The 12,508-nt window shown below is 38.6% G+C and overlaps 1 protein-coding gene across 1 annotated transcript in view; it reads left to right on the top strand.

Moving 5' to 3' along the window:
• Positions 1-399: 399 nt before the first annotated feature.
• ADAMTS18 (ADAM metallopeptidase with thrombospondin type 1 motif, 18) overlaps positions 400-12,508 on the top strand; it is a 72,746-nt gene continuing 60,637 nt past the window's right edge. Inside the window, exons 1-2 of the mRNA XM_010006186.1 lie at positions 400-469; positions 2,364-2,680. Coding sequence (XP_010004488.1) covers positions 418-469; positions 2,364-2,680 — 369 coding nt within the window. The 5' untranslated portion in view covers positions 400-417. The remainder of the gene's footprint in view (positions 470-2,363; positions 2,681-12,508) is intronic.

The following is a 12,508-nucleotide window of genomic DNA, read 5'->3' as shown; positions in this document are numbered from 1 at the left end:
GGTGCGGCGCTGCGAGCCGGCCCTCGGAGCTGCTGCGGGGCAGAGCCCAGGTGACCATGCGGGGGATCCGGGCTCGCCCGCCGCAGGCTTCGGGGAGCAGGTAGCACACCAGGTGCGCGGTGGAACATGGACTGTCTCCTGCTTGTCGTCTGGATTTTACCTGTTGTGATTCTCAGCGGCAGCTCCATGCAATTCCCGACCCTCCTGTGGCTTGGAAGCACTGTGAAGGCAGGTCGACAGCACTTTCTTTTGCAGTCACCTAGTGTACTTTCATACCAGGTTACTGCACAGTTTCTGGTGCCTTGTCTTTCTGCCTTCCCTTGTCAAGTACATCTCGCCCAATACTCCTCTTTCTCTCTCTCTCCATTTTTTTTTTCTTTTCTCTTGCAGACCCTTCAGCTGTGCTGCCTCTGTTGCATGTCTCGTGCAGCAACTTTAACCAGTGATAGCATCAGTGAATTGAATCATGGTTTGTATAGCTCTTTCTATATCTGTGTAAATGCACATTTGCTTGGATTTGTGTTGGTTTTTGGTTTGTCTGTTTGTTTGTTTTGAATGGAGCATTTAACGGGAAGAAGCCACAGTGTTTGGGGACCATGGAGTGAAAAAGAGTTGGTTGCTGTTTAGAAGTAGCTGACTATGGTCAGAGATTAAATTGTTAAGCCCTGTGTGCAAAAGCTAGAAGGCATGGTATGTAGCAGCAAAGCTACAATAGAATGAGATGGTAAATACATCCATGTTGACGTGTGCAATTAGAAAGATTAATGTATATGTACCCACAACAACAAAACCTCGTGTGTCTGTTACAGAAGCAAGGAGACAAAAGTAATGAAAAGACTTGGGTGGGAGAGCAGAAGAAGCTGTGCACTGCAGGCTGAGGGGAAACAAACCTGGAGAGAAGGGACAGTGAGTGAGAGCTCAGGAGCTGTTTGTTCCCAAGTTGCAGAGACTCGCACTTAGATGCTGATGAGTTTGAGGAGTTTGAAGCACAGCATATGCTTTTTATTGGGTGTGAGGGGAAACGAAGTACAATAGAGAACCACACCAGGGTGCAGAAAGGAAACTCACTTGCACCCTATTGTCTGCTCGCTGGGGGATTCCCTCTTTCCAGCAGCTGCTTGCATGTTTTGGCCACTAGCCTGCTCAGCGTCCTCAACTTCTGCCGTTGATTAACACCACAGGGAAAGTGAAAGTTCTTGATATATTGTTTCCACCGTCTAAGGAAATACAACCTATCACTGGTTATGTTTTCAGTGTAATGTGTGTCAAATGAAGTCTATTCAGGCAAGAGATTGATAGTTTTTGCAACATCTGTAACAGCACAAGAAGGAGAGGGTTTTTGTCTTTAATGGTGTTATTTCCATTTAGGAAGAGAAATTAAATGTTTTACTGTAAAATGCATGGGCATCTTTATGTAGAGAGAAATACAGCTCAAAAATGAAATTAAGTTGGGAAGCATTTTATTCAGCATAATGACTCTCATAACCAGGAATACGTGCGAAAGTCCTAGTTCAATAAATGGCTAAAATTCAGACCCAGCTTCCAGGATACAAGTAATCCCTGTATGGCTAGATCAACTGCAATGGTCATGTACTTCAAGCTAGGCACCTGCTTATGCAGCTAGCTGAATCATGCCCTTTATTTTTTTCCCTCTTAAGTGGTTGTGAGTAGATCTTAGTCTTCTCTTTACAAATGGTTTTGTAATTTTTCATATATTTTATCCAAAACAATAAACTTCTTTGACATGCAATTAGCAATGGCTGACTAAAGGTTATTAGGTAGGATGTAATCTCTTTCTGCAGAAGGTCAGTTAAAATTTGAAACCCAGTCTAATCAAGTCACCAGAAAGAGATGAGTTCTCAGTCAGTTAAGGCATTAATAAATTAATCTGTTAATCCATTTGAACAAGTGGGACAGTTCTACAAAGTCTCAGTCATGGTTACCCCTACAGTGATATAATATTTGCTGCATTCCTAGGAAAGGAGAAAGAAAACCTCTGAAACCAGAGCAGCCTTCACATTTGACAGCAATTAATACAGCGGGAGGGGAAAATCTACAGATCTGCTGGTGATGACAAATGTCTTCAGAAAAGCAATTGTGGGAATGTTCACAGCTATGCTACTTAGTCTGTATCTCTCAGTGGGGCAGAAAGGAAACAAACACTCTTTGAGGGCCTGTGTGGCTTACAAGGGTGAATTTATGTAGTCAAGCCTATACACAAATAGCCTGCAAAGCTTTCAGGCCATTTCCCAAATGACGGAATGCTTCATGCCGTACTGCAAGCCTGATGCTTAACATATTAGAATTACACTTATGTTGTTTGGTGGATACAAAAGCTGATTGTTAACTTTTTATTATTACAGATTATGTATTTGTGACACCTGTCAAAGTGGATTCCAGTGGATCATACATTTCACATGATGTTTTGCACAGTACTAGGAAAAAGAGATCAACTCAGAGTTCGAGGAGTTCCTTGCACTACAAATTTTCAGCATTTGGACAGGAACTTCACTTAGAACTTAAACCTTCAACCATTTTAAGCAACAGTTTTATTGTCCAGGTACTCGGGAAAGATGGAGTCTCAGATTCTCAGGAACATGAAATCGAGCAGTGTTTCTACCAGGGATTTATAAGGAATGACAGCACCTCTTCAGTAGCAATATCTACATGTGTAGGCTTGGTAAGTGTTTAATTAAAACAAATCGGCATTAAAACTATTTTAATGTGTGAAGCAGTAGCTGAAGGTATGTGATTCATATAATATTCAGGATGTCATACACCATGTGATGGTTTTCCTGATAGCGCTAGTTGCTATTGCATTTAACTGATGATGTTTAGTTATAGCCAATGAACTGCATCACACCCTTTGTATGTTTTGATCACAGTCTTTCAGGAAACAAACAAACAAACAACAAAACAGAAGACTGGCTGGTAGTCTTAGTAATTATCCCACAAGAATTTTCATTTATTATAATTTGTGACAGTTTTTCCATGTTTGCTTGCTCTTTAGGTAAATGCTCTTTCTGCCTTTGTGAACTCTTATGAATAAAAATATACTTGAGTTTGTCAACTGCTTTAAGGAAGGGTGAATTGCCTAGATCAGCATGAGTTATGAACCAATTTTTCTTCATTTCTTTTGACAATTCCAACTTTATTTGGGTTTATAAGCCTTGATTAGTTGATATCCTATGACTGTGTGAATAGAAAATATGCAATGATAGTAGATAGGGCTGTCATCCAAGTTTATGAAAAACTATTACTTGCAAATTATTTTTACAAAATACGTTTGACAGTGCTTGTTGCTTGCAGAGAAGTCTTTACTGATGTAATTCAGAAGAATAACCTATAGAATTAATAGTTATTTATGTTTATTAGGCTTAAGCCCTTGCACTTGCAAAACAATCTCTTATGGATGCATATTAAAGTACTGACATTTAGGCGTTAGGTATATGAAGTTATCTGTATGCTTTGTGGTTGACTGAGGTCCAGAGGATATGTTGGGTCACCCTCTAAAAATCTGTTTTGCAAAAGTGCTTGTACATAAGGGCCATTAAACTGTGTGATGGGATCAAAAAAAGGAGCACTTGAGACACCCAGTGTTTCCTTTGAAGGAGTAATCAGTGTCTGGAGAAGAGGGTGCCTCATTAGGAAGAGCTGTTGAATACTGACTGATAACTGGTTGAAGTAATCTGGATTATATTTTAATGCTCTACTTTTTTAATTTATTTTTTTTTAATTTGTTTATTTTTATTCCCCCTCAGCAAGAACTAATCTCTTATAGTTCATTTGAGCAGTTGCAAGTGTGACTTTGGAGCAGGTGCCAGGAACTGGAATGAAGCTTGCTTTTGCTTCTTAAGTTGTGTTTGTAGTGCTGAACCATTATTGTTGGATATGTTTAGTTTTTTCTGTAGAAGCTTAATTTTCACAATTGCTAGATTTTTTGCCATATTTATTCAGAAAAAAAAAACTTTTCATTTATTGCAGTGTTTATCTTGTCCTATAAGATAAGTGGTCTCCATACACACAACAGTTACAGTTTGTGTGATTTCCCATTTGGTCACATTTTGTTTTTTAACACGCTTTATTAGCTAAGTGAAGCTGAGCTTGTCAAGTCTTGTCTGGAGAAGGAAGGCTCAAGTCTGCCTCAGGTCACAGAGAAACAGAATGTGGTGATCTTAACTGAGACTGAAATGGATCTTTTACCACTGTCTCGACATAAAGATTGTTATGACTGGTAAGCTTCACTTAGAAAAAGGTCCAGCAACTGACGAAAAGAGAATTAATACTTTGGCATGAACAAATTTATTATGGCAGAACCTTTTTCAGTACCTAGGTGATCACCAATCAGAGTGTCTGTCTTTAATCACTTCTAAGGTTCAATAGATTTTACCTTGAATTGTTATTTTAAACTGCTAAGCGAAGTAAAACCTTTGCTTATAATAACCTCCTGCAGAGTAGGTATCACAAATGAAGTATAATTGTTCCTTTCTCCCAATCAATTTATTAAATGCAGTTCACCTAATGAATGCTAGGAAAGTTATCAACAGGATTCTTAGTCTTTCAGTCTGCAAGACTGCCTTCTTAAAAATATGTTGTCAGCTGTCTATAATGACAACTGTGTCATTTTTTACTGTGATCCAAATTCAGTAATCATATGTTAAGTCTGGATGCTGTGCTCTGATCAAGAGAACCTTGTGAATAGCTTCTATATCCTCTTTGCACCAACTACTTTTGTCACTTGGTTGCCCTTCTTTCCTATTTGCTTTGTTCACTGCAATTAAACCGAAAGTGGTGTTTCTTCTATATGGTTGGTAGCACTAATCTTTCCATTGTTCCTTTCATTAGCAATAGCTTCTCTACAATGAAACTGCAGTGACCCATTCTTTCAAGCCTGGAACACCACAATGTGATTTGGAAGCAATTGCATTTCAATAGACTACAGGGACTCTTTGATCTAATTTTTTGGATGACCTAGAGTATTCAGTCATTCAGCTGTCTGTTATCTGCCATTGCCTGCAGAGTCGACTTTTGAGAAAGTCTATATGAAATAGTTTGTTAGACAGGATGACCTTAACTTAACACTGGAAAGGAGCAAGAATTTGTTGCTTTGGCATAGACCTATTAAGAGTTGTGTGTGTATCTTAGTCATATTTTAATACCTCAGTTGACAGTAAGGCCTCACATTTTTATGCTGATTTGTTGGTTTTCCATAGTCAACACCATTTTCTTGATTTGCCAGAAGACAAAGCTGGATCTATTATCTTTCTCTAAATAACTACTCTTAATACACCAAGTTAGCTTTCTAGGAGAATGTGTACAAGTTTAAGATGAGTACTGTCTCTTGCCTTTTCATCATCAAATGTCTAGGTGCTTTCATTTTCAACAGGAAACTTGCTTTCTTGTGTCTTCTGCCCTTTCCAGCCAGAATTCTTTATTTGCTAGAGCATCAATTGAACTCGATCTTAAAGGTATTTTCCAACCAAAAATGATTCTATGATTCTATAATTCTAAGAAAATAGTGATTTATTTATTTATTTTCATTTTTAAAGAGAAATTATCTTATTTAGATCTTCCAGTGTCTGCTACACCATCAGGCATTGAGTAGCAGCTCATACTTACTTAGCCATGACAGAGTATGACTGTTTTATTACAATTCAGGCTTATATGTACATCACACAGATTTGCTCAGCCATTTTTTCAAACAAGCTAAAAAATTTGCGTATTTTGTGCACCTTCAGAAAATATGTGTTCTGGACTATCTGTGGAGATATAGTCCTTCCATAGAAGTTGTGATAATATTTTTTCCTTTAATTTTCATATGTTAATACATTCTGACTCTCAGGTGTGGGGTTTTAGCTTTTACAACTTTGGGTCAATGAGTTCATTTATGTTAATAAATACAAACCCAGTCTTTCTCTTTGGCATTATCTTAATGTGGCCCAAATAGAAATCAATGTAAATTTTTCAACTCCTTTCTCCCCTGATACTCATTAATACTTTAAATAAAACTCTTCTGTTACTCCAGCATGACTTCTTGGAGTTCCCTTCAATCGCTTGTACTCTCCCAATTGATATATCCAGGCCACTTGCTTGTCTTGCTGCTTCATCCTGTTTACATTCTCTAGTTGAAGCTATTCATTCTTCCCAAATTCAGTTTTCTTTCCAAAGTCCTGATGAGGTAATTCTTACTGATTCTAATTGTATATTTATATTACTATTAATATTTAGCAATATATTATAACTTACAATTGCCTTTAGCTATCTAATTTGGAGGCAGACAATGCCAAATCCACAGAATGCAGGTGTGGTTCAGTTTTTCTGAAGGAGATGGTGCTGGCCACTGTTAAAATCAGAAATATTTTTTAGGACTTAACGCCGTGTGGCCTTACCTGGATTCCTACCTCATTTCTTTTGCCCATTCTTATGTGCTATCTCATCTGCCTTAAAAACAGGTATCTATGGTAGGTTCACCATCTTTAACTCCACTTTCATGTTTATATTGTCTCTAAAAGCTTTACTACTCTCTTCTGTATATAAACTGTGTGTTGTTTATCTCTCTTTATACGCTAGTTTTTGTTTCCTTTCTGTCTCCTTATGTGCTGCTAATGTTAGGTCTATGTATACATAATCTCCTGTATAAAGTGAGTTTTTTGCAGTCACACAGTATAGCAGGGAAGAATACAAGAGAATGCCATGTTTATTCTGAGCCAGAGAGAAAATCAGTACAGTCCAGTGGAACAGTTCAGGTTCTTTACAGTTATATGATACACAGTTTTATTGTTCAGGCCAAATTCAGCACTGAGCAAACACACTAGTATGGAGGCACCAGAGGCTGCACCTGCTTACATTAGAGGTGAATGTGGGCCATTCTCTCCCTTTCATTTATGTATCTCAGTTGGAAGAGTGGAGTCAGCTTCAGTTTCATTCACTAGCTAGTGCCCTCTTTTGTTTTTGGTAAGATGTGATTGAATCTTTCATTATACAGGGCCTCTTTCTCTTCTCTCAAGTTCTGTTATGTTAGTGTCTAGTCAAGGGAAGAGAAAAAGGAGGCAAGGATGAATCATGTTACACTTGCTGAGCTGTCAGAGGAGTCTATAACTGGAGAAAGGGTTAGATGTATCACTGAGAGATAAACAGATGTATTAATTCAATGGAAGTTGTGTATGCTTGTCTGAGGGCAGGACTTTGCTCAAAGTATCAAAGAAGCCACAAAATTCAAGCTTCTTAGCACAGTCTGCCAGAGGTAGACAGGCAAGGCAACTCATGTACCCATTCTTTGTCGTTGTTTAATTGCACACTGTACTAGCATTATTTAAGCTCATGCTAACAACAGCCTCTTATTCCTAAAGCTCACACTTTTAAGTCCAATTAAATATGTTGAGACAAATCCCACGGTTCTCGGGCAAACGAATGCCCATCAAAATCAGTGAGCCAGGCTGCTGGTAAAAGTACAAAATAATTGCTGTTCCAAATTTTAGAAATCTACAGCTGTAAAAATAGGACAAAATTTGGCCCAGTGGGACCTTGAACAGAAACTATGTGTAGAACTGGTGATTTGACTCATTCTCAAAATTATTTTTAGTCCATCCACAAGCCAACATACAACTGCTATGTTTTCTGCCATTGTACTAGCATAACAGGAACAGCATCCAGCATAGGAGTTTTCTGACTTTCTTTGTATTCACACACCATTATGTATCCATCCTTTGTAAGACACAAACTGTATTTTACAGGATCATAATTTTTTCCACTGCTTTGATAGACATTTTGCCTTTATTCGTTCCATAATACGGTACAGATGAAAATAAGAAAAAAATTCTGCAGGAAAATGAGGTGACAATGGGAAAAAGCCATATTCTTGAAGAAATTTTAAACTATAGCAGACACAAACAAGACACTGTTTCTGGTTTCAGCCTTGAACTGACTGCTGGTGGGGAATGAATTGTGTGATTAGATTATTGATTGCCCTTCTCCATATCTGTCTGATCCACTTTCTGTTTAACTCTGGCTTTAGCTTTTCAAGACAAAGACAGTGTTCTCAGGCATTTTGACCCTACTGATTGCTGATGGGTAAGAAATGGAATTAAATAGGATTAATGATGGAAAAATAATCTGCTTCCCCTGGACAGGAAAAGTAATAGAGATCAAATTTCTTCTAGGTTTTATATTAAAAAAACCCTGGAACCCTTGAACATGCATAGAGGAAATACTGTGTCACTGGGAGCACTTTGACTTCATCAGGCTGCATGCAGTGGTGAAGAGCATCTTGCAAGGCTGCTCACAGGAGATGGTCCTTTCAGTCATTGTTGCCTCCTCCATCATCTCTCAGCTCACAATTAAAGCATAGAAATTATTCCTTGGTGTGTTTCAGAGCAAACTTCAGGCTGTTGTGAGCACTGATGCTTGTACCCTTAAAGCAGTTCCAGAAACAGAGAGCCATCAATTTGTACATAGATAGGCAGCTCATCCTGGCTTTTCTTGTTAAGCAGCGGTCTTACTGTAACTTCTAAAGGAATTAATAGACTCTATCTATACTTCAAACATCAGCATTTTTCTTGCCATAGCAAAGTCTTTCCACAAAGCTTCGTTCCCACACTTTCCCTAGTCCATTAGAGAGAAGCTTATAGTCAAATGCCCTCATAAGGGTCAGGAGAGGATGACCTGTCTGCACAGACTTGACCTCTTCATAACAGGATGTCTTTGATGTAAATGAGGATTTTTATTTTAAGCGCCACTATTTTCATTTGGACCATACCATCTCTGCTGCTGAGATGCAACATGGTCTCTTCTGCACAGCGTGAGCTGCCCAACATCTAAAATATCTCTGTTTTTAGAGGCAGATTCTAGTAAGTAATAGCAGCTTTCAGTCAGTAATAATTAACCTAAACAAGGTTTTGTTTCTGTCTTTTTCCCCTTCTTCCTCCACTTCAGAAGTGTTTGAGGAAGATACCAGGTTTGCAGACCTGGAGCGTAAAGGCTCTTGTTTACCCAAAACACAATGACAGTCTGTAAAGCTGTAGTTCAATTCAAGTCCAACTCAGGCAGCCTCCTCCTAGAGCTCTGTACCTGACACACAGCAGTAGAGTGAGTGGTAAGCACAAGAGTGTTTTGATTGTGCCCTTGCCCTGCCAATGAGTCCACTTGATTTGAGCAAACAGTAGTATCAAAATTGTTCTTTAACATTTTTATTTCCCCCCAAACTTATGCCCTCCTTAGCCTCTCCAAAACAAGTGCCCTGATGCTGATGACAGCTTCATGATTTGTACTCAGTCAGGGACTTGACTTCAATTCAATGTATGTTGCCCAGTCATAACCAGTTTGGATGGTCACTGGGATTTTGTTACCAGCTCCACGAGTCCCTCAGTCATTTTGGCACCTACAGTTTTTGTTAGTCACTGTTACCTTAAATGAAGAATGAAGGTCTAAAGACTGTTCTCAATGTCTGTGATTTTAAAATTTTCTGTCTATGAATGAAGGCATGATAAAAGCTGGGGTTATTCTAAACAAAGGCATCTAGAGCTGTGATGCCAATAATATATCAGTCACCTCTTTCAGACAATTCAGTTTTTTATTTGCATCTGATTTCATCTCTCCTGAGCATGAGTAATGTTGTTGACTTAAGAGATTTATAGCTCTCTAGGGATTTTCTAGAAAACACCTGCTTTCTCTTTTTGGAAGTTGCAGTGTCCAGTGATAACCTGACAGCAGCCCTACTGAAGTCAGCAGCCGTTTTAGTCATCAGAAAGTGTTCCCTCTGACTTGACTCCTGTCAAGTTAGCATTATGTGGCCTCACTTTGTAATGGTCTTCTCTCAGTGATCTGGCAGGAGGGGAGTTAAACTTAATTATCTCTGCTGTGAGAGCTAGCAGTGGATCTAGGAAGCTATATCAGCTTAAAGTCAGACTTAAGTCTCCTTTTTTTTCTAAAACCCACTCATTTTGTGTTAAGGAAGCCTGCCGGTAGCCCTTAAATGGTATCTGAATTGAACTTTAATGGATAATTCCATTACAAACAAGGTTTTCCTCTGTCTTTCTGATCATGTCACTGGGAGCAGAAATGTTGGTTCTTTCTTGCCTTTTCTTATCCTGTTTTAATCCCAATTCTGTTGCTGCAGGTCTACCATAAATTACGGTATGCTAAAGGAATTTCCTGTTGATTTGCTCTGACAGTGATTTGACCAGCTATGTGAATAGCTGATGGAAGCAGAACTTAACTTTGGTTCAGACAGCATAGCATTGACTAAAGCTTCAAGGTAAACATTTACAGAGGAAACCTGAAATAGCAATGCCTTGCAGCTGAGCACAATTTACAAACATGTATTAATTAAGCTTCAGTACTGCCTTCACTGTGTGTTAGATGAGAACAGCATCCTGGCTCATAATAGGTTGACATCAGTAACCTTTTATTGTTTATCATGCTTGGAAGTCACTAAGAATGAGGGTGAAGAAATGTCAAATAATCAGGTCATATGCAAGTGAATGAGTCTTGATGGTTGAAGCTCAGTACCGTGGGAACCATTATTCAGAGTAATTTCTGGAACATGCAAGTTAATTTCTTTTTTACAATGTTGGTTCATAAGCTAGGGAAATCTGCAAACAAGTTGCACAGTCAGATGAAAATCCTTTTCCTGAATCCCATATGTAGCTGCCCATCTAGTTCCTGCCAAAAAAATAGTAAAAGAAAAAAGTATGACGGCAAAGATAATAGGTCTTGAACTTATTCTTAGTGGAATAAGAAGGCCCAACACAAACCTGCTTAATAGGAGAGGAAGCTGAGGCAATAAAGTGATATTTACTTGCACAGACAGTAGGGTGTTGCCTTTTCACTCTGCTGTGGCATTAGCGTTCCTAGCTGCCCCACTATGTACACAGCACACTCATGGCTTTATTCTTTGAGGATGGGATTCTTGCTGTTCACAGTGGGATCACTTGAATGCTTGTGCCTGCCTGTCTAATATATGTTAATTGAGGGACTTTTGTGTCTCAACATCTTTATTAATATTAATGGCATCAGATTTTTAATGGACCTATACAAAATATGCTTGACCTAGCTTGAATGCTCACTTTTGTTTTTATACTCTACAGCACCATGCAGCTTCCAACTAATTTAAGAACATACTATTATATTCTGTGGCAGAATACACAAACTAATGAAACATGGATTGCTCTTCAGATTTGCAGTTTCTTTGCCATGAGATATAGAATTTATATAACACCAGAACATAACTGGATTTTTAAAATACTGATATTAAAAACAGATTTGCTTTTTCTTAATGGAATTATTGCATCTCAATGAAAAGAGTGAGCATTTAAAATAATTCTGTCCTGGCCAGGCTTGTCTTGTGCTACTCATTCATTCTTTTTCTAGGAAGAAGTCATCAAAATAGTCTTAAAATTAGGCTAGACTGAACCTCAAGAAATATTTCAAGTTAATATGTAATTAAAGTATAAATTGGTCATGGTAAGGAGTGGATATAAATGCAGTAGCACAGTGTTGGTAGAGAAAGTTCAACTTTTCTAAAAATATGGCTACTCAGTTTAATTTCTTATTAACACTTGTAAAAAAGTTGTACAATGGATAAAGCTGTTTGCAGTAGATCTCTGTGAAATCACTGTAGATGCAGCCTATAACAGTACCTCCAGCCTCCTTATTTTTCTCTGTTTGCTGGCTTTTCTTCATGTCAGAAACCATGCTGAAGACCCTATGGATATTTTTTGCACTCCCAACATCACATACAGATGATCAGATTGTTATCCTGTTTCTGTCAGCCAAATCTTGAGCAAAGGGGTGGAAAAGATACTATTGCCAGGCTGAGACACAAGGGAGCAGCTGATGTCTACTGATTCTTGCAGCACAGTATCTTCTATACTTATTGACAGGTTATTTGCTGGTTTATGGCCTTCACCTACAGCTTGTAGTACTTAGCCTTATCTCAATCAAGTGCTGATAAAATCAAGTCTGGCACTGGCAGTAAAAGAGGAAAGTAGCTTTTGAGGCTCGTTTCCCTTGTTAGACAGGAGATTGACTTCATATATGGCTTTTGACCTATGAAAATGTGCAAGGATGTAATCACTTGTCATCCTGGGAATACCTGTAGGAGGCAAGATCACATTCATCCTCCACTCTTGGTAGGAGAGCCAATTTGCAAGAGCAATTGCAGAAAGGAAAACATGTAGTCTGTTACAGAAATAATTGATTGCTCTGATTCCTGTGAATCCTCTGCCTGCCAGAGAGTCCTAGGTGGTCATTTTAGCTGTTTAAGGCACAGGGAGTCCTGCAGGTCTTGCTTAAATACAAGGTGGGAATCATGGCAGAACAGCATATCCTTGGTGTCATTGGTCATTGCTAACATCAGCCTAATGGTGTGGTGACAAAGGCTTGCTTTCCCCATCAGCCTATGTGACAGGTGAAACACCAATGAAATGACGACAATTTGAACCAGAAACCAAATCAGAAGGCTAATAGATTACCATAGAAAGTTGAACTCTGTTAAAAAATGTATCAGACC

The sequence above is a fragment of the Chaetura pelagica genome, unplaced genomic scaffold, assembly GCF_000747805.2.
Source record: "Chaetura pelagica isolate M959 unplaced genomic scaffold, ChaPel_1.0 scaffold139, whole genome shotgun sequence".
In the NCBI taxonomy this organism is placed as follows: Eukaryota; Metazoa; Chordata; class Aves; order Apodiformes; family Apodidae; genus Chaetura; species Chaetura pelagica.
This window is presented reverse-complemented; position numbering and strand designations above follow the sequence as displayed.